This window comes from Tyto alba, unplaced genomic scaffold (assembly GCF_018691265.1).
Source record: "Tyto alba isolate M040663 unplaced genomic scaffold, T.alba_DEE_v4.0 Super-Scaffold_1, whole genome shotgun sequence".
Classification (NCBI taxonomy): domain Eukaryota; kingdom Metazoa; phylum Chordata; class Aves; order Strigiformes; family Tytonidae; genus Tyto; species Tyto alba.
In genome coordinates this window covers 31174838-31201200 of record NW_024881261.1, presented here as the reverse complement: position 1 = coordinate 31201200, position 26363 = coordinate 31174838, and the positions used below count along the sequence as shown (strand labels likewise).

The 26363-nt window shown below is 41.0% G+C and overlaps 2 protein-coding genes and 1 long non-coding RNA gene across 18 annotated transcripts in view; 2 read left to right on the top strand and 1 right to left on the bottom strand.

Moving 5' to 3' along the window:
- The window catches only part of LDB3 (LIM domain binding 3), a 127418-nt gene extending 122332 nt beyond the window's left edge, over positions 1-5086 (top strand). For all 10 annotated transcript variants that reach the window (XM_042794838.1, XM_032994110.2, XM_032994107.2 and 7 more), the window contains one exon: positions 369-5086. In XM_042794838.1, the coding sequence (XP_042650772.1) occupies positions 369-458 (90 nt within the window). In that variant the 3' untranslated portion in view covers positions 459-5086. The remainder of the gene's footprint in view (positions 1-368) is intronic.
- Positions 1-14772, bottom strand: part of LOC116961882 — a 75082-nt gene extending 60310 nt beyond the window's left edge. For 5 of the 6 annotated variants that reach the window (XR_004407192.2, XR_004407191.2, XR_004407194.2 and 2 more), the window contains exons 1-2: positions 14263-14772; positions 8249-8320 (exon numbers count right to left, since the gene is read on the bottom strand). This is a non-coding gene — a long non-coding RNA (uncharacterized LOC116961882). Of the gene's footprint in view, positions 1-8248; positions 8321-14258 lie in introns of all 6 variants that reach the window. The other variant, XR_004407196.2, reaches the window with a different exon arrangement.
- A 317-nt stretch (positions 14773-15089) lies between these two features.
- Positions 15090-26363, top strand: part of BMPR1A (bone morphogenetic protein receptor type 1A) — an 83953-nt gene continuing 72679 nt past the window's right edge. The window contains exon 1 of one of the 2 annotated variants that reach the window (XM_042786959.1): positions 15090-15246. The gene's annotated coding sequence lies outside the window, so the exon portion shown is untranslated. Of the gene's footprint in view, positions 15247-15714; positions 15933-26363 lie in introns of those variants that run through there. The other variant, XM_032994099.2, reaches the window with a different exon arrangement.

Genomic DNA, 26363 nt, shown 5'->3' with positions numbered 1-26363 from the left:
GAATCTAGGTCTTAAAGTCTGAGCTAGCTGCATGTGCTCGAGTGTGCCACTATCCTTTGATAGTCTACACAAGCCCTGTTGGGACATCTCAAAGCTGCCTAGGGGATCATGTACTCACATGGAAACAAGTGAACTTGGTGGGTAGTGGTGGCAGGAAAGTACAGAGAGGGGAGCTGATGCAAACCACAGCCTAACTTAAACATGGAGGAGGAAATCCACCAAGGCACACACTTTGATCCAGGAAATCTGAGGCACTTCTGCCAAATAAATGTGTGGGCAGAAGAGAGATATGGTAGAAATTGATAATCATGTCTTTCCCTCTTTTTTTTTTTTTAATTATTCCTGATTGTATTTATTATTAATTCTAGGTATGCCATGTGAATTTGGAAGGTCAGCCATTCTACTCCAAGAAGGACAAGCCACTGTGCAAGAAGCATGCCCATGCCATCAATGTTTAAAAGAAGAGTTGGCAGTCAGTAATGCTGGGGAAAAACAGATGACTAACTGGGTAGTTTATAAAGTTGATAACCATGGCTAGTATTTCTCTTGGTAAAAGCCAGGAAGTTGATACTTCTGAAGTTACTTAATGGAAGTTTCTCTTTCGTAAATGCACACCATGCTTTTACAAAGTTCATACAAAACCCTACTGAATGAACAGTCAAAACCAAACAAACCATTATTAGATCAACGGTTGGGGGGAAATATTGAAATTAACTAAAAACTGTAATATAAAAATTAATGCACAAACACAATTTCAAATTAACTACCCACAGCAGATTTACTGCTTAGACCACACACTAGTGTTTAAGAACAACTGGAAAAGTCCTTTTGTAGTAAGTCATTTTCTTTCACAACAAGAATGAGTACGTGCCACATGTACAATTATCTGTAGAACCAAAGGCCATAGCTTTCAAAGGGCAATAAATAGATCACGGTTTCCTCTATGGAAAGTGAGTGCTATTCCGTTATGTTGTGGTGCTACCTCATAGCATCAAATATTTTAGATTCTTTCCAAATAAGAAATCTGCCTTGAATCCATATGTTGTTGGGAAGCCTAGGACACAATCCCTAACTTAGTTTGAAATTAAGTGGAAACAGAATAATGCCTTTCATAACCCAGTAAGATTGAGAAAAGCATGCTGGGTCAACTATGATAGTGCATTTGGCTTATACGTACACAGTAAATTAGTTCACTTTCAAATCATAATGGAAAATGACAACTGACTTTCTCCAAAGTGCTTTCTTTGAATGGAATAGAGCTGGCTAGAAAGGCCAGTTTTTAATTCAAAACCAGTTTTCCTTTTCTCTTGTGGAAAAAATATTCAAAGTTGCTTTAGTTTCTAATTCCCACTGATATCAGTGGGAGGTAGAAATCTACATCTGGACCTTCACATTGGTGAACACAGAAGACACACATACATCTAGCACAGCTAGGAAGTGGGAGATAGCTTGCAAAACTTCCCTACTCTATCACATATAGTTAGGAAAACGACATCTTTTTTTTTAGCTATGGTAAATTAACATTGATTAAAAATTCATCAGGCAGCATAACATCACAGGCACATACTCATTATTACTTTTGTTAGTTTAAATGCAACACATTCTGAATTGTAGTAGTATTGGCCATTGTAAAACACTAGATAGGCTGCAATGATTAGGATAACCATACAGTCATCGTTTCTAATGTTTTAAGAACAACTTTCAAGTTGTTCAAACAGTTATTTATAAAACTTTTTTTATTTTTCAAAAGAGCAATACTTGTAGTACTGATAATAATTTTGAATTTTAAAATATCACTGACTTTTGTATCGGAGACAGCAGTTCTGTCTGACAGAAATAGAGTTAAAATGGAAAGTCTGATCACTATTCAAGTTTTACTGATTTGTTTAAGTGAGAACTATGTGTGTGTTGACAGCTTGCAGTACTGACAGTTTCGAATTAGTATTTCTGAGACCGAGGATGCACTCTGTGGGTCACATTCTGCACCCTATTTCACCTTGTGTTTTGAGTAACAAGAAATTATGTAGCATTGTCCATTTTTTCCCTCCTACGCATAATGCCCATTTTAAGAAAATTGGTGTGTCTTTTCAGGGATGAAAAACTACTTAAAGCTTAGGGGAGGAATAAAAGAAATTTGGAGTTCTAATATGAGAATTCAGTTAGCTGCAGGCAGTCCGCATCTTGGACAAAAATAACAACCTGAACTGCCTGTGGCAGTTTTAACATATATGACCTGTATTTATTCAGTAGGTATCTTAGTTCTCACTGATCTTAGCAGTGATCTGATCTGAGTGCTACAGCATCAGATTTTTGTATGCATGAATTACTCTAAAACACTAGTACATTATATGCAAAGCCTTTTTTTTCCTATAGCAAGCACATTTTGTGTTTTCAGTTGGTGCTGGGCTGGTGTGAATATGGTTCCATTGATTACAAAATCCAAAGATCCGTCTCACAATATTCTCTAGAGGAATAAATTGTAATCATGCAAGTTAAATATTTTTTCCCTCATATTTGACTTCATTAAATAGCTTTTCATAACAGTGAGACAATTTTAGATTTCCTTTTAATTTTTGAATGTCATTCAGCAAAATGGTGTTTATTATTCTCTCTTATTTAAGAGAATTCATATCAGCATATTATATATTAAGACTGCATTGAAGAGATTCTTTAGGCAGATTTCTGTGTCACCCACTGACTGGGACTAGTCTCTTACTGTCAACATCAAAACAGGGAGTCAGACTCCTTGGGAGGACACAAAATGCTAGGGCATATCCCAATGCCTCAGGAGAATTTAATGAAGTCTTTTGCCTCTAGTCTGCATGTGTGTACATGTGTGTCTCACTCTGCCTTCCCACCTCAGCATCCTTAAAAGCTCCCTCTCCACTGGCAGTGTGAAGGATAAAGCATTTTAGGAGATGGCCAGAGATGGAGGGCTGCAGCTTGGGCAGGGGTACAGTCTGTGAAGAGATGGTGGTAGGCAGCATGGCTGGGGCTGTCTCTTCTTCCCGTTCACAGGGGGAGCCCAAATTGCCAGCTGAAATGGCCCAACTCCACCTTGCTGGGGTGGACAGGGGAGTGGGAGACAGGGGTCTCAGTGTGGGCAGGGGAAGGGAGGCTTGGATCAGAGAAGGGAGAGCACCTGCAGCAGCCAGAATGCAGGAGCTCTGGGGGCCTCTGGTGGAGTGTGAAAAGATGAGGCATTGAGAAGTCAGGAAGCCCTTACAGAAGCTGGGGTCAGAGGAGGGAGAATAGTTAGGTAAGGCCAGTTTCACTAAGTTGACATGTTAGATAGTTGGGGTGGAGCAGAGGGGGAAGGGGGGAATAGCCAGGATGGCTCACTAGCCAGGGAAAGGGCTCGAAGCAAGAAATTAGGGTACAAGCAGCTCACAGTAGTCCAGAAAGTATGAATATTTATAGAAGGGGTGAGCAAGGGGGATACAGGATCCAATCTAGTAAATTTGAAGTCAGTAATGCAGAAAGGTGATGCAATGTATGTAAGCATAGCTGAGCTAGCTTGCGGAGTGGCAACAGTGAAAATGCAGCAGCACGGTCTACAGTGGGAGCTGTACTAGCTTGAGAGAGTCCTGAAAATTTCCTTTTCAGTGGGAGCCGTACTAACTTGAGAGAGTCCTGAAAATTTCCTTGAGCAGATAACCTGCACTGTAACACATGCCCTGACTCTAGCTGGTGTCTGAGCAAGTGAGATTAAAGCTAGTTTACATATCACTATAGGAGGTACAGTGATATCTCTGAATGAAGAACAGAGATGCCCTGAGGATGATCATGTAATAAATTTCCTGCTTTGACTTGTGCTGCTTCATAATGTGGTCCAAAAATAGGGAATCCACTTACCCACCCTTGATATCTGTACGAAGATACAATTTTTGCACATATCTGAACCAGAAATTTGTGAATAATAATGTAGTATTTTAACTTTCACAGGGGTAGAATACCTCCGTAACTGCTGATACTCTTCTGCTACATGTCACCTTTGTGATATGAACGGGGGGAAGATGCATAGAGATATATATAATTCAGAATAGGGCCTTTCAAAATTATCACTGAACATAAACGCTGTACAAAAATGTGCAAGATGAATAATGTGTACTTGTTTATGTTTTATGTCTTGTAATAGATGCCTGGGACAAGTCCCAAGTTCCTCTAAATATTTCTTTTCATTCTAATTAACGTGGAGTTTTACATAATAAGACAAAGATACTGTACCTCTGAATGATCAAATAAAAAGACCAGTCTTTAATTAAAAAGTGTTCAATAACTTTTCAAGTCAAAGGCTTAAAAAATTATCGTAATGCTTTTTCTCTTCTTTTCTGTTCTTTTTGCAGAGCAGGGTAAATTAAATGTTTCCAAAGCTGACTGTTTTTATTATCTGGCAAAAAAACACTCATGACTTCTTTTTTTAGAAGTTAGTTTTTACTATATTGGATTTACACATTACACATTTCTCAAATCAATTCAAAACAAGGAAAAACATTTTGCTTTGGTCCTTCAGTGGTCAGTACTTTGGGTGAAATGTTTTGTTAAAGATTATTTTTATTTATGTTTAATAATGTGAATGTCCACAGCACTGCACACACTCACTAGTGTCTAATGCTGGGCACACTAATGTTTATTTGCAATACTTGTCTCCTGGTAGCAGGTATTAATTTGTTTAGTATTTATAAACATCAGAATTTGAAACTGAGTGATTTCTTGCCTGCAGTGATCATATTAGAAATCTAGATTTTATAATATATTGACATGTTGACTTGATGCCACAAGTGCCCTTGCTTTTAGATATATATTTTTTCCTAAGTTCCTAGTTATTTCAGAAAAAGAATGTTGTGTGGTTTATGAGGTGTGAGTAACTACTTTGCATGGATTATCTGTGCCAACAGGAATAAAACAGTCTGGTAATAAAAGCAATGTACAAATACAGTTAAAGCTTTATGATTGGGGCCTATTTATTAATATGGCATGTGAACAGCTGACAGCTTTCAGCCATGTAATACTGATAAGAAAGCATACATAAGCTTGTACTCTCTACTTCAGACCTGAAAATAAAAATTAAAAGTATTGGTTTCAACTTTATTGTACATCAATCTTGAATGTTTTATTAACCAAATAATGCTGTTTTAAACAAACAAATGTTAGTATGCTTAAAAGATGTAGTGTACTAGCTGTACATGTTGTAACTTAGCAAGACGTGTGTAGTCACAGACTTATTGTGTCAACAAATACTGTTTATAGTAACTTTACAGGGAATGGGTAAAGTCTGTCTTAGGTTACATCGATGCATCTGAGAACAAAGTTTGATTGCATAAGTTCAGGTGGGTGTTCTTCCATTTCTTAGCAGAAGTGACTTTAAATAATACACAAAATGTTTTAAATGTCCTCACTGGGCTCTAGTGCCAAGAAATACTGCCAAATGAAAAGATATCTTCATGTAACAGTGTGGTTTATAAAAACAGCCATTTTGTGCATTCCTAATGCACACCCCTCAGGAATGCAGGATTCTTAAAGATACAACTAATTATATTAAACCTAATTAAGAAGTTAGATTATAAATGGACAGACTTGGCTTCAGATGGCATTACAAAGTACAGCATCAGGAATCACAACTTCGTGCACTTTGATTTTTTTTTTACAGCCCTAATTTCTGTTTACAGTGTGCATAAGGAAAACACAGTTCAAAAGAATTAACAGAATATATGCAGTTTTCTGTCAGTTCAAAATGGCTGTTTTTTGGACTGTCTGTTCTGACCTTTAACCTTTGCACAGAACAGTGGTTCCTACACTGTGCACTGTGATCCTTGGAGAGGTCAGCTGTTGGAAGGAATAGGGGCACAAGCATAGCACTGTGCCACCTAATGTGGTGAAAAAAGTGAATAAAGTTCATTAGAAAATGATATGGTGCAAAATAGCTTGACAAGTGTTGCATTAAGAGATTCTCAATAGAAGAGAGATTATGATTTGCTCTGAAGAAAATAGTGATTTCAAAACTATAGGCTTTGGTATTGTGTCGCCCCCCCCCCCCCCCCCCCCCCCTTAATGAATCTTAAATTCACACAGTTTCTGTTGATTGAGAAAGGAAGGAATGTGTGAATAAGATTGCTGAAACCATTATTGAATACACAATGAAATGCTTTGTTCTCCTAGCCAAATCAGAGCGTTATGGATGAGATTCAGATTATATTCAGGCATAAATTCTGCGCTGTATGCCTATAAAACATGCCCTTAGATAGCTGTTAAAAGTACAGTTCCTCCTCCTCTCAGGAAGATTACATCAAAAGAAAACAGTAACAAGCGTGTGTTGTACTAATAAGGACTGTCAGGCTGAGTCACTAGACTTTTCTGTGTAATAAGAACAAGCAGAATGAATTTTTTTTGAACGAAGCTAAACTTTTGAACAAAACATGTTTTTCCTTTAAGAGTTTCTAGATTTTAACTCTTAGGGAATAATAAATTAGTATGCATAAAGTATCATTAATAAATCTGCCTGCACTACACAAGTATTTTCTAATCTTTCTACTTTAGAATTCAGATCATTTTCAATAATGACAAGGATGTTATGGAAATTCTTCTGCTTCTGCTTAGTTTTATTATGTGTACTGTTACTGAAAAATAGTTGAGGCCTTTCTAAAACTGAATTAATAATTTATTTTTCTTTCAATTAGAAGATAGAGATAAAAATATGACTTTGAATTGAATAAAGGTGATGGTCCTTCCAGTGCTTGTGGAATGAATATTGCTTGCTACAAGAAAGCTAGGAAACCTGCTGTTCTTCTAGAATGTTTTATTCTTATGGTTCATTAAAGAGGATACTTTTGACTTTTAGGAAGCTTAATAAATATCTGTAGCCATAATTAAGGATCTCATTTCAGAACAAAAGAATGATTTACAGGATTTTAATTATTTTAAGATCTAATGGTACACAGACTGGAAAAGAATGTTGGGATCAAGGCTTAGTTTGATTTAAAGAAATCTTAATGTTGATGAATGCAAGCATTCCTGCATGCATGTATGGAACATGTATGTGGATTAAAACACTCGGGCTCTGATTTCTTTTAAGAGGATGTGTTTCATAGCTGCAGTATTTGAGCCTAAATTGCTGTCATATAGTCCATTTACTACACAAAGTATAATAATAATGCATTAAACTAAGTGCACCTAGAGACCTGGGTTTTGTTATCAGTTAGGTATTTGTGCTGTATGATGTAACATCTCTAGACTTCTGATAGGACAGGAGATGTGGGAGCAGAAAGAAGGGCACACTTTCCTAAATCTGGCTTAATATAAAAAATATTAATTCAGGAATAAACATTTTACTTATGCATTATAAACAAAGACCAAATATATATTCTTCTACAACCAAATGTTCACCTGCAGTACCCAATGCCACTGGCGGGCCTGCACATTCCCTGACCCATTTTCTTTTTCCTCCTGGAAGTTTTTCCCTGTACTGATTCTGAGGACATCATAAATTTCCCTATGATTTCTGCACATGTGGAAGCCCGACCAGAGTTACTGTTACACATGCTTGTAAGCTGTGCAACAATGTGGTGTGCTGCTAGGGTGAGTGTATTCAGTCAGCCTACTGCATCCTGGAAGTAACAGATTTCCTGAGATTTATTGTGAATACACAATATATATGACACTAATTGGAAGTTTCTGCTTTACTGCATGTATGCTACATAGCATCTATGCTACACTGCACATACTTCTGGCAAAAAAATCCTTGGAAGAAATGGGATAGTGCTAGCCAGAGAGATTTGGGTTCTAGCTATTGCATCAAATTTAGCATACCTGAATCTAAACTGTGTTGTTATGAGACTGTATTCCCAGTGCCAGCTGCTGCAGCAAAAGGAGAATAGGGCTGTATTTTATGTGGATGATGATTTTCTGCCATCTGTATTATGTAAAGCAGTTTCTGGAATGGGAACTTTTCTGAGTTGCCGTTCTTCCGTTACTTTGTTATGATACCAACTAAACTGAATTCAAATCTGCAAAGATTTCGATTCATTTGGCAGAATTTATTTGTGCTCACGTTGAAGGACTCCATGTTTTCCCCCACGTCACTTACTCAGCTTTGTGTTACACATTTTATAATGGATTGTAAACAGTCTAGTGGTGTTAATTACACCTATGCATGCAACCACCACAGACTTTTAGCTTAGGAGGAGCATCCTGAGAGATTAAATTCTGAGTAGCAAATACATTACATATTATCTACCTTTTATAGACTTACATGGCTGGTGGTTGTTGGAGACTTCACTGATTTCCTAAGCAGTCACAGAAGCTGCTCTCTGTTCAAAGTTCTCTAAAAAGAAAGAGTCACTGTTAAAAGCAGTATTAAAGTCTAGGGGCAGGGTATATCCTTAGGGTCCAGATTTGCACAATTTTGTGCAATCTCAAACAGTTTTTGCTCCTATGCAATTCTCACAAAAAAAAAAAAATGAGGAATGCATAACAGAGAAATGCTGGGCTGTTATTACTCCTCCCTAACTGTGGGTAAGAATCCTCATCCCCCTCCAGCTTAGGGAAATTCACTGGCACAGAAAGGTAAAAATTACATTTCTGTGTGCCAGCTTCAGGGAACCTGGCCACAAATACTTAAGCTGAGAAAACTTTACTCATTCCCTTAAAGGACTGTGACAAAGTATTCTGTTTTCTCTGCTCTCGTAACATAAAAACAAAACAAAACAAGAACAATCTTTAAGTCAGAGGATAGTTAAGTCATCATTTATTTTAGACTTTCATTATTAAGTGCAACTACTTAAAAGTTGCTATCAAAGAGAGCACATGAGAAAATAGTAAAATGAGTTTAAAATGTAGGAGAGTGAAAATACAAAGAAAAAGTAGCTTTTAGCATAACAATTAACCACTCAATCTACCCTTCCTTTATTCATCACAGGATAATTCATTGTAACTGAATTAATGGTGAAACATTCAGTAATAGGCCTTGGTAAGGAAATAGAAGCAGTGTATCAGGATATCCTTTTTCCGCCCCAGAGTACCAATACTTTCAATTTTATATACAACGGAAGTAATTAATTGTAACACAAAGAAGCACAGCTGTGTTTCCTGATGGTCACACATGCAACAGCTTCTATTGTTTAGCATTTTGAGTATGTACACAGAAAACTGTTCATGGGCTCTGAACATTTTATATTTTGGGGATTTAATTTTCATTAGTAGCTTTTGAATTTGCAGTGGAATTTTAATATGCTATTATCTTAGATCCAATCCTGCATCCCTAATCAGGTAATTTTTTGTTGATGCCAGTGGGAGTTTAAACTGAATTAGGTATAGCTGCCAAATTCCAAGATCTGCAGACACAGGCCAATTTCTCATTGGAAGCAAAGGAAGTTATAGGCTATTTGTCAGGATTTGCTTTTAGTTGTGTTTCTTGAACTTGTTCAAGTTCCAGTACATATGCAAGTATCTTACAGACTAAGGAGAAAAGCTTTATTGGTATGCCTTTAACTTCATTACATATTTTCAGACATACTAGCTGACTGCTGTGACTGAAATACAAGCATATCCTTTTCTTACTGTTAACTTAGTAGACCTGTATTGTTTCAGTTTTGCTAGAATATGAAAAAAAAAAAAAGAGAATGAGAGTGTTTTGCTGCATTTGTTCTTATTTAACAGCAGTGTATTCATGGTTAAATACATTTAGGTTGAGAAAAAAAAAAAAAAAAGATTTGATTAACTGAAACTATTTGGTTCATTTATTTTGTATAGGATTCAGATCTGTTTCATTCTAACAAGCTTGGAAGAACACAGCATTTTCAGTCTCATAAATGTCCAATTTCGTAAATCTCTACACAACCCACTATAGCTGCCAGAATCACATCCACTTGAATCCACTCTTCTTGAGGGCAAAGATGTTATACACTCTAAGATGGAAGTTTTCTGTATTGAAAAGTATGCTCCTTGTTTAACAGCAGGTTTAAAAACCATTTCCTCTTTCAGTATTGGTTCAGTTTCTGTTGTTGAAAAGGATCGTTACCAAGAAGTGAATTTTTTGTTACAGACGCCTAAGGCAATGAAGCCTCAGCATCAGTAGGAGAAATGTTAATACAGTGTGGTTTTGGATCTAAGGATTATTCAAACCTGTGAAAGAAGCTTACAAATACCTCCTATAATAAAAGGTGGAGGAGCACAAACATATCTTAGATATACTCATTCTCAGAGAGAAGCTAATAATTAAAACTTCCTTGTAGATCATTCAGCACTGCAGATTGATAGTTAATTCAGAATATACATTTTTAAATTGGAACTAGAGTCTAACTAAATACTTATTCTTCTCAGAGCAACTGAAGACTTTCAGGATTTTATTTGCATGCATTTAGGGGGAAACATATTGCTAATTCTCAAAAAAATACGATGTGAGTGAAGCACCCAGGTTAAGCCTCTGCTGAGTCTACAAATATTTTCTTTTTCTCTGTAAGACTTCTAATGTTCTTACTACCCAACACCAGCTTTAAGAAGAATGAAATAATTTTAAATGTTTCTTTGTATTTATAAGGACAGTTGTCTCAGGGTTTATAATGGCCTAGTGAAAAGACTGCAATATGCTTTTTGTACCTGGGACTCAATAAAAACAGAAACATACAGCTCAACCAGGTATAGGAAGAAGAAACAGAAAAAGCAACAGCAAGTTTGGTTCTTGACTGGCAAAATGTCACCCAGAGCACTTGTAACATCAGGCAAAGTGCTCCCATTACTACAGTCCTTTGCAAGATGCAATCGAGTCCCCTACTACACAGCTCAGTGAGGGATCAGCTCACATCCTGCAGCAGCTGCCTAAGGCACATGACAGGTAGAGCCACTACGTCCTTCCTCGCCATCCACCTGCACAAGGCTAAAGAAGAATCCGGTCTGCAGATTCCCAGAAGTGGCCCCGGAACACACCACGTGCTCAAGCTGCGGGAACGGTTTCCTGTTTCCTTGTGCCTGTGCTCTGCACATCGAGCTGTTATTCCCCGGAGCATCTCCACAGTGCTCTCCAGTGCCGCACTGTGCCCAGTTCCACATCACGCTTGTTGGACTGAAGGTTGGCTGGGGCTTGCAGTGCTGATGAATACTTTTGCCATTTTACCATCAGTGCTTCACTAGCAGAAATTTTTGAAAAGCACCTTTCTTCATAGATTTGATCCTGCCTTATTGAATTAATTATGCTTGCATTTAAAACACTTAATAAAATCCATGAAATTTCCAAGTAACAAACAGCTGAATAAATTCATAATCAAAAGAATGTGCTTTCAAGTAAAATAATTCTGAAAAAAGGCAAAGCCAAATTCACGTCATTTTAAGTGAAAAAATTGTGTCCCTGGCTGAAGGGTAATATTCTTTTAATATGTAACATAGAATATTTATTTTGGTAACGGTAACAGAGAAGTACTCCTCTAATTGCAAACAGTTTTGAAAAAATATTTTTGGACCACAGATTTAAGACATATGAATTCCAGAGACTGAAGGGAAGAAGGATCTACAAAGATAAAGTCCTATCGCAGGGATGACCTTCTCCCTATTCATACCTCTTTGTTCTTTAAGATCTTTTGATATTTAAGATTTGCAGTTCCCAAGTGATTCCAAGAACTACCAAGAAATTCCTGCAGAGGAAGTGACAAAGAAAGCATCTGGAAGAGTATCCATGATTTAATTATTATTTTTTTTTTTTTCATACAGCTCTCTTCATGATGACAGTCAGTCTTGAAGTGCTTTTTCTGTATTTCACATTAGACCTCCACATCCCATCCTGGCCAAATGTCAAATCAACACATGTTTATTTTCATATATTCAGACTACAGTGTCTCTGGGTGTTGCTCAATTAACAAAATAAATACTTCACATTACGAAAACCCAATGTGTCTGAGTTTTTGCAGATTCCTAAAATCTTTACCAGGTGAGATAACCGTTACTGATCACTGGAACCCTGTGTCTTTCTCAGTGACTACCACCTAAAGTGTTCATCTCCTGGTTTAAACAGGTATCTCTACCTGCAAGGTAAACAAAGCAAAACAAATCAGGTTTGATTCTTCATGGTTTAAGTTAGTTTAAGTTTTCACAGTTACTTTCATTTGGGGAAATGCAATCGGGTTCTTCGGATGGCGCATAAAGAAAACTCTTCCATCATGAGGTTGAACATCTCACATGTCAGGACAGGTCAACAATCCCCTTCTCACATAGACTGCTGTATAACTGCAAGTAAGAAATTCTAATCTACTCACACTGTTTTCATGCTCTGTGGTAAATCTGTATGTTTCAAAAATGATAGTTTATACCTGTATGAAATTGAAAACATATTGTAAGTACTGCACTGTTTTGAAAGACACCAGTACTTTCCATGTGATGTTTCATCAGACATGCATCACAATCTAAATACTACTTCAGGTTGTTATGATTCATCATTTTAGATCAAGATTCAGTTCTGTCTCCTGCAGCCCTAGTGTTATTATAATGTAGTTTACTTTTACTGACTTTATTCTATGATTAAGATGAGTATTTACACAGTGCTCATTTATTCAGAGAACAGGCACATTGGCCATGGCAATGCAAAATTCATCCTCAGCGATGCTATTTCTGACCTGACAGGTATCTTCAGTGCTTGTGTGTCTTGAAAAGACCTAGCTGAGATGACAATTTCTGCAATGTGCAAATTTACTCACCAGGAATTGGATGAAATTAGTTGATGCATTTCACACAAGGGATCAAGTAAATTTCAAGGCTAGTGGCTTTTGCTAAATTCAGGCATACTGGATTTAAATCAGTATCCAACATCTGAAAAGCACAGGACTGTATTACCACAGACATTATTACTTAAAGAGATGCTAGCTCTAACAGCTTTGGTTCTGGTTGGAAGCACAGACACGCATGTTGCATTCTTCTTCCATATTGAGTGTCTATTCTGTTGATAGAATCTGATAGTAGACATAGTGGAAGAACAGCAGACTCATATTTTCCTTTGAAATTATAAACATAAGCATAGAAGTTCTGTATTGCTTGGCATGAAAGCTGTGATTTTGTCTTTCTTGCAGGCTGTCTTTGTTTTGGACACTGACATTTTTCTGGATGATGGTCATTGGAAAAAAATCTCTAAAAGTCTAGTAGGACAAGGCCTGTATTTTTAAATGCCTATGAGTGTAGTATCCGGCCACCTACACTTTCTAGGTGTGCCTTTAACTGCCTACATTTTAAAGGAGTCTGTGAAGTTGACAGATTTGAAATTATATTTTCTCTTTTGTTTTGCTATATGGGATAGTATGCAAGCTAGGCACTCGCCTAATGATCCATGGGTATAACGCATGTGAGCGATACTGCTGAGCTAGTGCATCTTACATTCATCTTACATTCAGAGGTGACAACTCTGGAGTGGAGTACACAACATTTACAAGTCCTATCTGACACTAGAATGCAAGAATGGAGCTAGACTGTGGAGAGGTCAACAAAATAGGCAAGCCCATGTTTCCTACAATATATGCACATCTGGATATTTGGCACTGATAAATGAACTTGTTTCCCAACTGCTTATTCGCAAGAAACAGTTTATCGGGGCAGGCATCCTGACACTAGCAATTGCTGGTGTGTCCTGAAGGTCTGAAGAGTGTTTTGGTCTGCAACAAAGGGAAACTGAGTAGGTTTGTATGATCCGTCTGCATTTCCACCTATAGTTGGCTTTGTGTACAAAGTTCTTTACATAGAATAACCAAGTGACAGGACAACTCAAAGGCAACAACACAACTGCTGCCACTTTGTTGAGGGAAGGCTTAAAAACAGCAGCCCAGGTGGGAACTCCGCAGTCTCCCTGTCGTACAACATACTGTCATTAAAACTCCTTCTGCACTGCTGCTGGGAGACCTCACTTGAAGACAGACAGATTATTACTTTGCTCATTTGTCCTTATGATGATCAGCTTGGAAACGCAATGCAAATGATGGCCTTCAGCAACCTTATCAGTGAGCAAAGCAACTCATTGCAGAAGTTATAATGTATTCCAGTCTAACTAACTGGGCTTATTTACCTAGAAATACAGGAAATGGAACAAAGCAAACAAACAGTTCTGTCCTCTGCAATGGAACTCTATCGCTCATATGGCACTGCAGTGTCAACATTATTTTCTCACAAAGCTAAAAGGCCTATCTGAAGCCCTCATTTTTCCCTTACGCTGCTGCCACTCGTTGCCCACCCCAGCTCATGCACAGGCCCCCTTTAAAGCACATCAAAGTTGCGAAGGTTATTCTCCACCCCACCTACTCTGTGAATCCTGGCAGCTTGTCCATTTTCCACGGCACCAACTCCACCAGCATCTGGATGGAGCCTCTCGGCCCTGCAGCCATGTTCAGCCTTCGCTACTTCCCACGCCTCAATCCCTCTTCTGGGCCAGCAGCGCCTCCGTGACACCTACTCGGCCACTTTTTGCCCTCACACCTTCCCGGCCTTTCCTAGAGGAGCTCCCCCACCCCCTTGTACCCCTTCTCGGCGGCGAGGCGAGGAAACGGCTCGCTCCCGGGGCTGAGGGGCAGCGGGCGGGCGTCCGAGCCGGGCAAAGAGAAGCCTAACGACAAGCGCGCTGAGGCGGCGGCCGGCTGCGGCCTGCGAGCCCGCCCGAGGAGGGACTACTTGGGGGGGGGGGGGGGGGGGGGGGAAGGCGGGGAAGGCAAAGCAGGCCCGGCTAGTTCCTCCCGGCCAACACTTTCCCGGGGTGCCCCGCAAGCCCTGCCGCCCACGGCACGTGTTGATGGCCGGGCGGGGGAGGCGGGCGGCGCCGGGGGTGGGGGACGGACGACGACACGACACACACCCAGGGCGCGGATCCCGCCCGGCCCCGGTCTGAGGGGGGGGGCCCCGCCGCGCCAACGGCCGCCGCGCGAGGGAGGGAGGGAGGGAGGGAGGGAGGGGCTGCTGCTGAGTGAGCGAGCGGGCGCGCGCGCGCGCTCACCACCGCACGCCCCCCCGAGCTTGCAGTGATTGGAATCCGGCTCCGCCCCGCCCCGCCCGCGCGCCGCCGGGACGGAGCCTGCGCGCCGAGCCCGCGCCCTCCCCCGCCCCACACGCACCCGCCTTCCCCCCCCCGCCCCCGCCCCCCCCCCCCGCGCCGTCGACACCGGAGCCGTCGGGGCCCCGGGAACGGCCTGCGGAGCGCGGCGGGGAGCGGGCCCCCGCCCTGCCCCCCCCCGCCCCCTCCGCCTCCCTTCGCCTTCCCCTCCCGCCGCGGAGGATGAGGAGCCCCCACCGCCGGTGAGTGCGGGACCGCGCCACGGAGGCCCCGGCCGTGCGGGAGCGTCGGGGCGCCCCGGGAAGCGCCGCGCCTGGGCGCTGCCTCTCCCCGCGGTGGGGTCCGCGCCCCCTCCCGACCCTGGGCTCGCTCTCCCGGGCGGCGCCTTCGAGCGCGGACCCCCCGCGGCCGCTTCCCCGTCTGCCGGCGGTTCTCCCGCCCCGGCCTGTCTCTCCCGAGGAGCGCCCACGGCCCCGCTGCGGCGCTGGGGCCGCCGCTCCCCGGGCCGGGGGTCGGGCCGCGGGAGGCTGGGTGGTGGGGTGGCCGCCGCGCCGGGGCAGGGTCTCCCTCGGCGGGGCCGGCGGTTTCCTGCGTGGGCACCGGGGCCGCCGGCACGGCGCTGGCGGGGCCGAGCCGCCTGGCAGCCCGCGCTGCCGCCCGCCCTCCCGCCCTCCCTCCCTCCTCCCGCGGTGTGGTAATGCCGGGCCGGGTGCCGAGCCGCCCCGGCCCAGCCAGCGGCAGCGCCGGCCGTGGGAAGGGTGCGAGAAATAAGGTGCTGCGCCTTCCGTTCGTGCGAGCTGTGGAACAAAGCTGTGCGCCGGCTCCCCACAGCCCATGCCGTTTAGGCGATCTGGAGTAAAAGCTGCCGCAAGAAGAAATAAACCCGAACCACCACGCGTAAAAGCCCGTACTGCTGAGTACCGGTCAAGTAAGATTTTTTTTTATAACTGATGACAAAATCTCTTGAAGAGCGTTGAAAAACATGAATGGCTCTTTACCACCCTTCAATCAACCACCCTCTGATTTTGGTGACCTTAACAGCGAATTCAGCAGCAGCAGGGAAAGGTAGTAAGTCCTGGTATTGCCATTCAGCAGTGGCCTGTCACTTTGTGTCGAAAGTTGACTGATGATTCTTCCCAGTGTAAATTGATTGCCGTTCTAATTTACATTCTTTGTTCCCTGTGGACAAGTAGCTATTTTTGAGTTCTTGAGTTCTTCAATCTAGTTAATGTCCTAGGGATTGTTCAGGCCTGTTATCTGTAGGAACAGAGAAGCTCCTTTTGTAGACAAGGAAGACTCTGCTGGATTGAAGTTGCCTGATCTGTAGTAGAACCTAGTCCCTGAAAAAAAAAAAAATTAAAGTGAGAGCGGTTTATATCCAGATACTTTATCCAGTTCCTAGCCAGAAATACCCCATGTTGTGGCATTTGTAGCAGCCTGGATAATGCCGGTGATGTATTTGTCCTTTGTTCATGTACTTTTGTTCCTTTTGTAACTTTTTCTCAGGTTACTCGCCACATTTCGTTTGCTATGTGAGCTTGTGTGTATTTTATATGTGTTTATGTAGAGACATACAACCTGGTAGGCTTTGAGCAGTGGTCTGAAATTTTTGTGGAATGTCTTCTGGTACAGCAGCAAGATTCAGTTCCCAGTCCTTAGTATGACCTGCTGGATGCTCTCTTCCAGGGATGATGAATATATGTGGCTGGATCTGAATCTTTTTTTTTTTTTTTTTTTTATCTTTTTTAGTCTGATTGTGAAGTCACTTAGGTTTGAAAGGGACCTGGGGATGTTATCTGGTCCAGCCCCTGTTCAGATTAGAGAAGAAAGCTGTTGGTAAATTGCAAGCCTGAAATAGCACATTACTTGGAATTCACAGATCAAATAGGTGTTTACTGAAACAGTAGGTAGCTAGTACACAGAGTTTCTTCAATTCAGTGTGTGGGACCCAAATGCTAATGTTTTTGACACTACTCTGCAAGATCCTTGCAGTGAGAACCATGTGCTTTGTTATGAGAATTAAAAATACTGAATATGGTAGAGTGTGTAAATGATATATGTACTTTTTCTGGATACCAGCATTCAGGCATTGAGGATCTAAAGTGTAAGTGGTATAACCAAAGCTATTAACTTTATTCTTTTTAGTGATTGGTGTATTTATTGAACTACTTCAAGTCAGGGCTAACAGAACTTCGATCACATTTGGGATTGAGTGTGGTGCTTGTTCAGATGTGCAGTAAACAACGCCTCCTAACTTCTTTCAAAATGCACATGTGTTTGTCATAGATGATGAGTCTTACTGCTGTATGAGATGTTATGGAGTGTTGCATTGCAAAGAGAAAAGGATTTTGAAGGAGCAATAGGTAGGTTTACTTCCCAGAGTCTTGAAAGGCAAGTAATTGGTGGATAAATTGATTTTTTAAAAAAAATTATCTTTTTTTGGTTTTAAAATTAGGAATTATGATAATGTTTTATTTGTTCTCCAAGAAACTGTATATAGATTCTGTAGCTATGTAATATTTTAAAAAAAGTGTAGGTCAGGACTTACTAAATATACACTAAACTATATTTTTATAATGAGAAATCAGTGTAGACCATATTAATGTTTTAAAAGAAAAATGTGTTTTGCAAATAGTGATATTAAATAACTCTGAATTAAAATTTGTAAATTTTAAATTGTGTGTCAGTCAGTGTAACTAAGAACTCTACATCTTTCCAAGGCATAGTGGGGCACAAACGTGTAAAGATAGGAGGATCTGAGTACACCCCCTTCACAGAAGGGAATGAAGAATAGATAGTAGTGCTTGCACTGCTTTTGGTATAGCCAGGCTTTCCAAGAGAAATAAAATCTGCCTTTTCCAAAACCCTTAAAAGCAAATAAACTAATGCAAAAAAAAAAAAAAAAAACAACCCACCTGTGCTTTTTTTTTTGTTGTTGTTCATCATCGTTGTGCCTTGTAACTTTTATAATGAGAACAGTATCTCCTTCCAAAAGCAGGTTAAGTTCTGACACATGGAACTGCAGTAACTTCTCTGGTAAATTGTTGAAAAGTATAGATGGATGAATGAGACGAGAGTAGATAGCAGGGAAGGTGTTATGAAAGTGTATGTTTCTCTTCTGCTTATGTCAAGCATCTGTTAAAAATCTGTCCTTTCTGTCTGGATATCTGGGAAAGTGTCTGGTGTTTCTTGGTTCCTCAGTAAAAAGAGGGTGTGTTTTCTGTGCCTGGGATTTTCTTACCTCACCTTACTGTCATCTGTAAATAAATGACAGAAGGAACCCAGTAGTTTAAAGATACATCATGTTAGAATTGTTGTATGTGGGCACAGATGGACTAATTGGAGCCTTGTTTCACTTTCTGATACTCCCAAAATGCAGGACTTGGGGGCGGGCGCAGAGTGCATGTGCTCAGTGGCCTGACAGCAAACTTCTGCTGATGATGATTTAGTCGTTCCACTTTTTCCTTTCTTGGACAAGATCTGCAGAACCCTCTGCAGTCTCCCCACCACATTCATGCTGGTGGTCCCCAGTCAAAATGATGTCTTCCGTGCCTTCCACAATGGTTAGTGCTTTAAAGGGAAAGCAGGGAGTTTCTGTCTGCCTGGTGTTCTTGCACGTCCTTAAAAGTTGCTGGGAAGTCTGTTGAGGGTTTGATACCCTCAGACATGAAGTAGTTCTTATTCTGAAAAACGCTTAAACCTGAAAGCAAACGTAAAATTTAACCTGCTATATTGTGTCCTTTAAAAATAGTATGGAGGCTAGAATAGGTGATCCTTGAAATTGGGCAAAAAGTTGAAATTGTCACCTCATTTGTCTTCAATATACAGAAAACATCATTTTAGCAGTCCGAATACTCTTATTGAGAAGATATATGGAATAGCCATTTTGTGAGGGATTCAGTCCAGACACACCTGTGCAGTACTTTGTACTCTGGATATGCAATCCTCAAGAAGTTTAGTTTGATACAAATAGCTGGCCCACCGCTAATGAGGCCATCAGCTAGGGACAAGATGCCAACTTGCCAGAACACTCATCGTTGTGACTTGGCTTCCCAGCACCTCACCGGATGCATTTACAGGGTGTATTAGGTTTATTTGATGTCCGCTCTCCCCCCAAAGCAAAACAAAGCAGTTATTCTGCTAGTTTTCAATACATCTTCAAAATATATTTTGAAATTCGTTGTAGTCGGTCGATTTATGACATTGAGCGTTTTAGATCATCGTGTATTTGATATATTGAGAAGACAGAGAACTTCATTCATGTTGCAGTGCTAAGACACGAGTTGTTGATTATGACCCTGTTGTTTCAGCTGTCCACAAATGGCGTGAAAAACATGGTAATTCTCTTTCAGATGTATAATCCAGATAGTTTTATTTCTTACCATTTTTCTGATGGGTGCCTTGTAGTTGCCTTCCCATTTCATTTGAATTCTGTGTGTTTCATTTAAGTTTGATGGTCTAGTTATTAAAATCTAAAATAAGTATTAAAGTAGGAAAATAAACTCTAGTTCATGATTGTGATAATATTCATAGATCGTATATGCATGATGAAAGGAGAGGGAAGAGCAAAGCCTTATTTAAGGTCCAGTGTGTTATCACCTCAGAATTTCTGCAGTGACATCTATTGTTATGGTGAGAGCAGTTGGCTTGGTGAAGCTCTTCCTAAAAGTCATCAGCTGAGCCTGCTACCTGTACGGAATTCACTGGCGGTTGTGTTCGTTGGGGGCGTGGGGGGAAAGTGTTCTGGTTAGCATGAAGGTTATGAACTTCATTTAAATGTTTTAAAAGGTTCTGATAGGACAAAATGTGTGAAGTAGTAGGTCATAGAGCTCATACCTGTAGCACGTGGCTGAATGCTCTGATGCTCATTTATTCCTCCAAAACAGATTTTCCCAAAATGCAGTAGGCTTAAATATAATTCTAGTGTACGACGAGTTGTCTGTGCGTTAAAAGGGGGTAAAAAAATCAGTATTACTAACTCAGCTCTTCAGTACTGTAGCTTAATTTGCGTCATATGGTATAAAAACAGCAGTGCTTTTTACAATAACTTGAAATAACTTAAATTTTCTCAGTGTCTCCTCAGATAATTGCTTTACATGATGGCTTTGGTCAACTTTATTAGCATAAAATGTGGAAGCAACTAGCAGTTCTTTGTGCCTGTATTCCCTCTGTTCACCATCTTGGAGACAACTGTCGATCTTGCCATGTTTTGGCTGATAAAAATACAAGCAGATGTAGCAGCGATAAGTCAGAGAAATATCAAAGGAAGTCTCAGAAGATGCGTACCAGGATACAGACCTGGTTCGTGGAAACTATTTCCTTTTCACTGCTGCAGCTGTTGAAGTGGTCTAAATCTGCTTTTCTCTTCTCTTTATAGTGTTATTTGTTAACAACTTCTTGATTTGAAAAAAACCTAAAACGGCTCATAGACCTTCACATTTCCTCTATGAGAGCCTGATCCCAAACTTGACTGGAGATCAGTGAGCAGAGTCCACATGCCTTCTGGAGGACTGTAGTAACAGATTTCACTTCTGCAGAGAATTAATATTCTGCTCATGAAAGATTTGTTGTGCAAATGAGTAAATTACTTGCTCAGACTCAGAATTTCAGGGTTACAGAAGCAGTGCATAAGCTCAGATAATGTTTTCTAAATTAATCATTCTTTTTCCTGTTTTTTGTTCAGTTGAAATTCAGTGTGGTGGAGATGCAGAATCATAGACCCTGTCCCATGTTGTTGTGCAGGGGTATAGAGGGCTTGAAAAGGAAGCATGAGCAGGTATATTGTGAGGAGTCGTTCAGCAGGAAGAATGGATATTGGAAATAGGAAATGCTGTCCCCTGTGCTTGGAAAGGAAAGAACTTGGGGAGTAGTATGCAAACAAGAGTGACTTAGAGGAAGAAGGCAGTGAACCTCAGCTACTGGAAATGTGAATGAGAAAACCAGAAAGCTGTGTAAAACGTCCTACTCCTTGCTGCATATTCTTCTTCGTGGAAGAGAAATGAATCTGTTATAGAATGCCTCGGAGAAGGTTTCAGATACCCTCCTGTACCCTCCTCTGTGTTTTTCTGAGGGACAAGCCTTGCAGTTGACAGACGCTGGTTTGGGCAACGGAGAGTTAATTACAAGCCGGGACTGGGGCAGGGCAGGGCAGGGCGGAGAAGGCACAGCCAGCTGATGAGGAGCAGCCGCAGTCCTTCTTAGGCTCGACACCCCAGACAGGCTATTTTCTGTTCAGATTATCGAAGGGATTTTAGCAATAATCAAAAGTTCAGTAGTGGTACTAAGTGTTAAGCAGTGATGTCCCTTATGATATGGGATACAGGAAGTTTTATTAGGGATTTTATTTGGGCTGCTTTGAAGTATTTTTTAAAACTTGTTTTGAATGTCTACTCTCCTGGACACAAAGCAAACAATAAATCTCACAGAACAAAACAATGCTTTTTTCTTTTTAGGTACTGAAGAATTTTTCTAATTTTATCTTCTATGTTTACTAGTTTAATCTTTTTTTTGTGAAAATATCCTATAGAAAATTTTCTGTAGGAGTGTTCTGAAGTGTATGCCATTCATTAAGATCGAAGATTGTGCCCTTCCTTACCCAGGAAAATTATTTTTGTGAGCTTAAAATAAAAATTTGATAGGTTTTGCAGCTAATCTGTCATATTTGCTGAGCTGAGCCAGTGGTCCTACCAGTGATAGTTCTTTAAAATTCATAGTGTGGACCAAAGTTTAAGACAGACAGTGTTGTATGCCCTAGTCTTCTTCGGTGAGATGAACAGAAATTTTTTTGAATAATGCTAACTCCATTTATTTTTTTTTTTACTACATTTGCATTAATTGATTTAAGTTGACAACTACTGATACAGGCCTACACTAGTCTTTGTATGTTTTGTAAAGCTCTTTTGGTACGTGGTGAGTTACTTTTTTTTTTTTTTTTTTAACTTACAACTATCATTTATTTACTACAACTCTAAACAGAAAGAATCAAAACCTGAAATGATATCCTACTCAGAAGTTAGCGCAGAGGGCTCTGGTGAAGTGTAGGAACATTCCCATATAGCTGATATTCTTCAGTTTCCTGCTCTTGAAATTTCATGGAAGGAATGCAGTTAGAGACTCGCCAATTTGGGTTAAACCAGGAACTGCAAAATAAAAGCCAACCCAGACAGGACAGTTTTTCTTCAAACCCAAGCCTCTGTTGAACTGTCTGTTTTTGTTCCGCCCCGGTCCTGCTTCACTCCCCCACCTCTCTTCAAATTCACAAGTTTTTAAATGAAGAGATGTTTCTAATTTAGAAAATTATTTTGGCATAATGAGCTAAAACAGAAAGGAGGGGACTAAACTGAGGGAGGTCAAAAACCAGATGGAAATAGAAAATCTGAAAACATCTAGTAAAAAAAAAATCGCCCTTGAAATAATGGAATCTAAATGCTGAAATTATACATCTGCTCAGCAGCTGTGCATTCCTTAGCCAGAGATTCTGCTGCAGAAATGGCATTAGTCAACTTTTTCTCAGAGTTTCAAATGCTGTTGTATAATATTTACATCTCGCTGTAATACTTTCAGTAATAGCTTTAGGAACAAGGCAGGGGGAGAGAGAATGAAGGTGGAGGGAAGAGCTGGTGAGCTGCTGTAAGTATTTCCTTCTTTGTCCTTAAGCATCTGTAGCATGTACGGTTGTTCACTGCAATTAAATTCTGTGATTTTATTACTTGGTGGTTCTTCACTGAGTATCTTTTAATTTCTGCTGACTTAATTTCAGAGATGAGGCTGGTTACAGGGAGAATAGCTAAATAAAAATACATGAAGTGAGGGTGCACTAGTGAGAAAAGAATGTTACAGATGAAGAAACCTGCCTGAAATGTTTTGCTCCCAATGGTGGCCATTGGTATTGCTCCAGAGGAAAGCACAAGGCAGTTTGCAGCAGACAACTGTGGGAATAACACTGCTCTCTGGAAGATTCCTCCAACATCCCAATAACCAGGAGCTAGTTGAGACAGCAGTGCACATTAAATACATTAAAATATATATCCACAACATGTTTTCATACACTAATCTTAAAATGTTAAACCGTTTTAGTTAGAAATGGTCTCTGTGAGATATTAAGCAAGTTATAAGAATGTGTAATTTTACATTTTCTGTTGTGTTCTTTTTTCCTTTGTACTGTTTTGATAATGTTGGTGTTCATCAGTTACCTGTTGGTACTGAGATTTACATATGTTAGAACAGGTCTTTGAGCAGGGGTTGGTTTGAGTGTTGATGTAAAGGGTGATGTAGTTAGTGTAAGAGCCTATGATGATTTTTGCTCTGTGAAAAGGTAACAACCTTCTTGCTTCAAAGAATTTTAGCCAAAATTTTAAAGTTTGAGCTTATATAGGATAAATTTCATGGTTTTCAGAAATGTTGAATATTGTTTTCAAAGTGTATCTGATTTTGGAAAAGTAATTGTTTACAGGAAGATATTTTTCACTACGTCTACTTGGAACAACCGAAGGTAAAATAAATCTCCTTTGGGTTACTTTCAATGAGAAGAGAAGCTGTGGATGTGCTATAAATACAGCTGGTAGGGTCTCCTGAGGATTTGAAAGAGCAGAACTGGGGCTTGGAGCAGTGTGTGCAGAGAGGCAGTGATGTGGTGAGAAGGGCCTGCTGGGCTTAGGTGCTGGAGTGCGACGAGGTAGGACTCATCCTTCACCAGAGCCCTCCTAGCAGGGTTTCTTACCTGGGGGTAGGAGCGACAGAACTATGTATGTCCTTTCTCTGTGTGTAGCTGTATAGCACCTCTCCATATGTATCCATAAGTTTCCTTTCCTCAAGTAGTTATCACTCCATTGTCACTATTGATTTTTCCCTCCATCATCTGTGACTTTGTCATAATGTGAAATGAGGTTTCAGGCTATTAAAATGTAGCCGATACGAAGTTTCCTTCTGCACCAAGTTTAATACTTCATTGATTTGGATCTCACTTTGCCATACGCTGTGGTAAAGACTGGGCACAAACAGGAGAAATTGGAGGTGTGCATGCAGCCACATGGCTCCAGTCTTGTTGATCAGAGGTGTGGTGGCACAGCTGACATGGCTGGAGTGCTGCGAGGACTGGTTATGGGCTCTCCAGGAAGAACAGGCTGGGATGGTGAGGGGTGTGGGGTGCTGTGGGCTTTTCACTTGTGGGAGCACCATTGGAATTCATGGAGCTGTGCCTTTTGGATGGTTGAGTTGTCAGGACTAGCAGCAGGACCGCATGGGTGATGTTGGTGAGTGTCTGCTAGCTTCTGTGATGAAATGACTAGCTCAGCGAGTGAGTAGAGAGGAGCAGATATTGTTTATCCTGACCTCCATGAGGCTTCTGACAGCGTCTCTTGTAACATCTTCATCAACAAGCTGATGGTAGTACAGACTAGACAAAGGGACAGTGAGAGAGACTGAAAACTGGATGAGGTACCAGGTTCAAAGAGTTGTGATCAGCAGCATGAAGTCCAGCTGGAGACAAGTCACTAGCAGTGCGCCCCTGGGTCAATGCTGGGTTCCAGTACGGTGCGACATCTTCGTAAGTGACATAGATGATGGGTCAGAGCTCACTCTCAGCAAGTTTGTAGGTGATACCGAACTGGAAGGATCATTTAATAGGCCATGTGGTTGTGCAGCAGCTCAGAGGGACCTGGATGGGCTGGAGAAGTGAGCAGAGAGGAACCTCCTGAAGCTCAACAAAGAGAAATGCAAAACCCTGCGGGGCTTGTTTTCTGGGGAGGAACAACCCCATGTACTGGTACAGAGTGGGGACTGACTGCCTGGAAAGCAACTTTGCAGAAAAGGACCTGGGGGTCATACTGGACAGCAAGTTGAACATGAGCTGGCAAAGAAAGCCAGCAGCCTCCTGGGCTGTGTTAGGGAGCGTGTTGTGGGCAGGTTGAGGGAGGTGCTGATGCCCTTCAGCTCAGCACTGGTGAGACATATCTGGAAGGCTCTGGCCAGTTCTGGGCTCCCAGAAAGAAATTGGGAGGTTACCCCTGTGGCTGAGAGGTGCTAACAGCCTTGCTGGAAGCAAGTGACAGGACTCTGTTCTGTGTGTTTGGAAGTGGTGTGGAAAGGGGAGTGGATAGTGGAGTGGTGAAACTTGTAGCTGTTACAGGTGGTGTAAACTGGCTGTAGCAGTACTGAATGCCTGGATGATAAAGTATCAGATGAGGTACAGTAAGTGCAATGTTATTTAATTCAGAGGGAGGAAAAACAGTAATAGACTCTAAATTGGGTATTAACACTTGGGGATATCTTCGTTTTCCAGATAGCTCTTTGCTGTGAAGCTCCAACTTTAGATTGCACCTGTCTGCTTATGGTGTCTAAAACTTTTTTTTTTTCCCCCCCCTTTCTTTCTGCCCATTGGCTGTGTGTTTCCACTGTAACTTTTGTATTTGTGTAATGGTGGCTGGGTGGAAGGTTGAATTTGTTTGCTAATCTGCCTGAAAACTAACCCTATAAAAAACCCCCCTGTGTTCTCAGTAGTTCCAGCTCACTGTGATACCATATGAGGAGTAAGGGGAGAGGAGGGACAGCACTTCCCTTTTTACGATCTGCCCAATCTTAAATAAATTTAAGCCAATTTTGAAGCAGCATTCAATAGAATAATTAAAAGTTTTTTTTAAAATGTGATTATGCAGCTGTACACATTCATTATATATGGTCATGCATGTTATGTAGTACTGGTAACACAATTTCAACAATCCCATTAAAACTAGAAGGTAATCTTTTGGTTTGGTTTTGTTTTTTAATTCCTCGGGCAGTACTAATGGGATGCAGTACTAAATGGACCTGGGCTTCTTGAGTCACGGAAAGAGAAGCAGCAGAGAAGGAAATGGTGATGGTAGTCTATCAAACCATAAATTAACTTAAGAAACTAGTAAGGAATAATTTTTCACCAGTGTTTGTTTTTATTCTGTGGTATAAGGGGATGACAGGTTACAAGCATAGTAAAATGTGGTGTTTCTTTCCTTCCTCACAGTGAATACTTCAGTTGAAGAGTCGCTGCCAGAATATGTGGCTGGGTATGGAAGCACTGTGCATGTTTGCAATCATACAGATTTGTTAAAGGGTGTGTCCATTGATAGCAGTAGCGCATTCACTTGTGTCCAGTTGTAGGTCAGGAACTACACAGACTTCTGGATGGAGTAAGGGAGAAGTCTCTTCTTCCTCCTTTCCTGACTGGTCTGATAGCAGGCGGTGTCACAGGGCGCTTGGCTAGACATCTGCTACAGTGCAGTAGGCTAATTCGTATGCCTTTTATCACACCCACACGCACCCAGGCACGTCAGCTCCTCTGCTGTTACATCCAGTAGTGTCTGTAACGCCTACAGCTTTTTTTTTATAT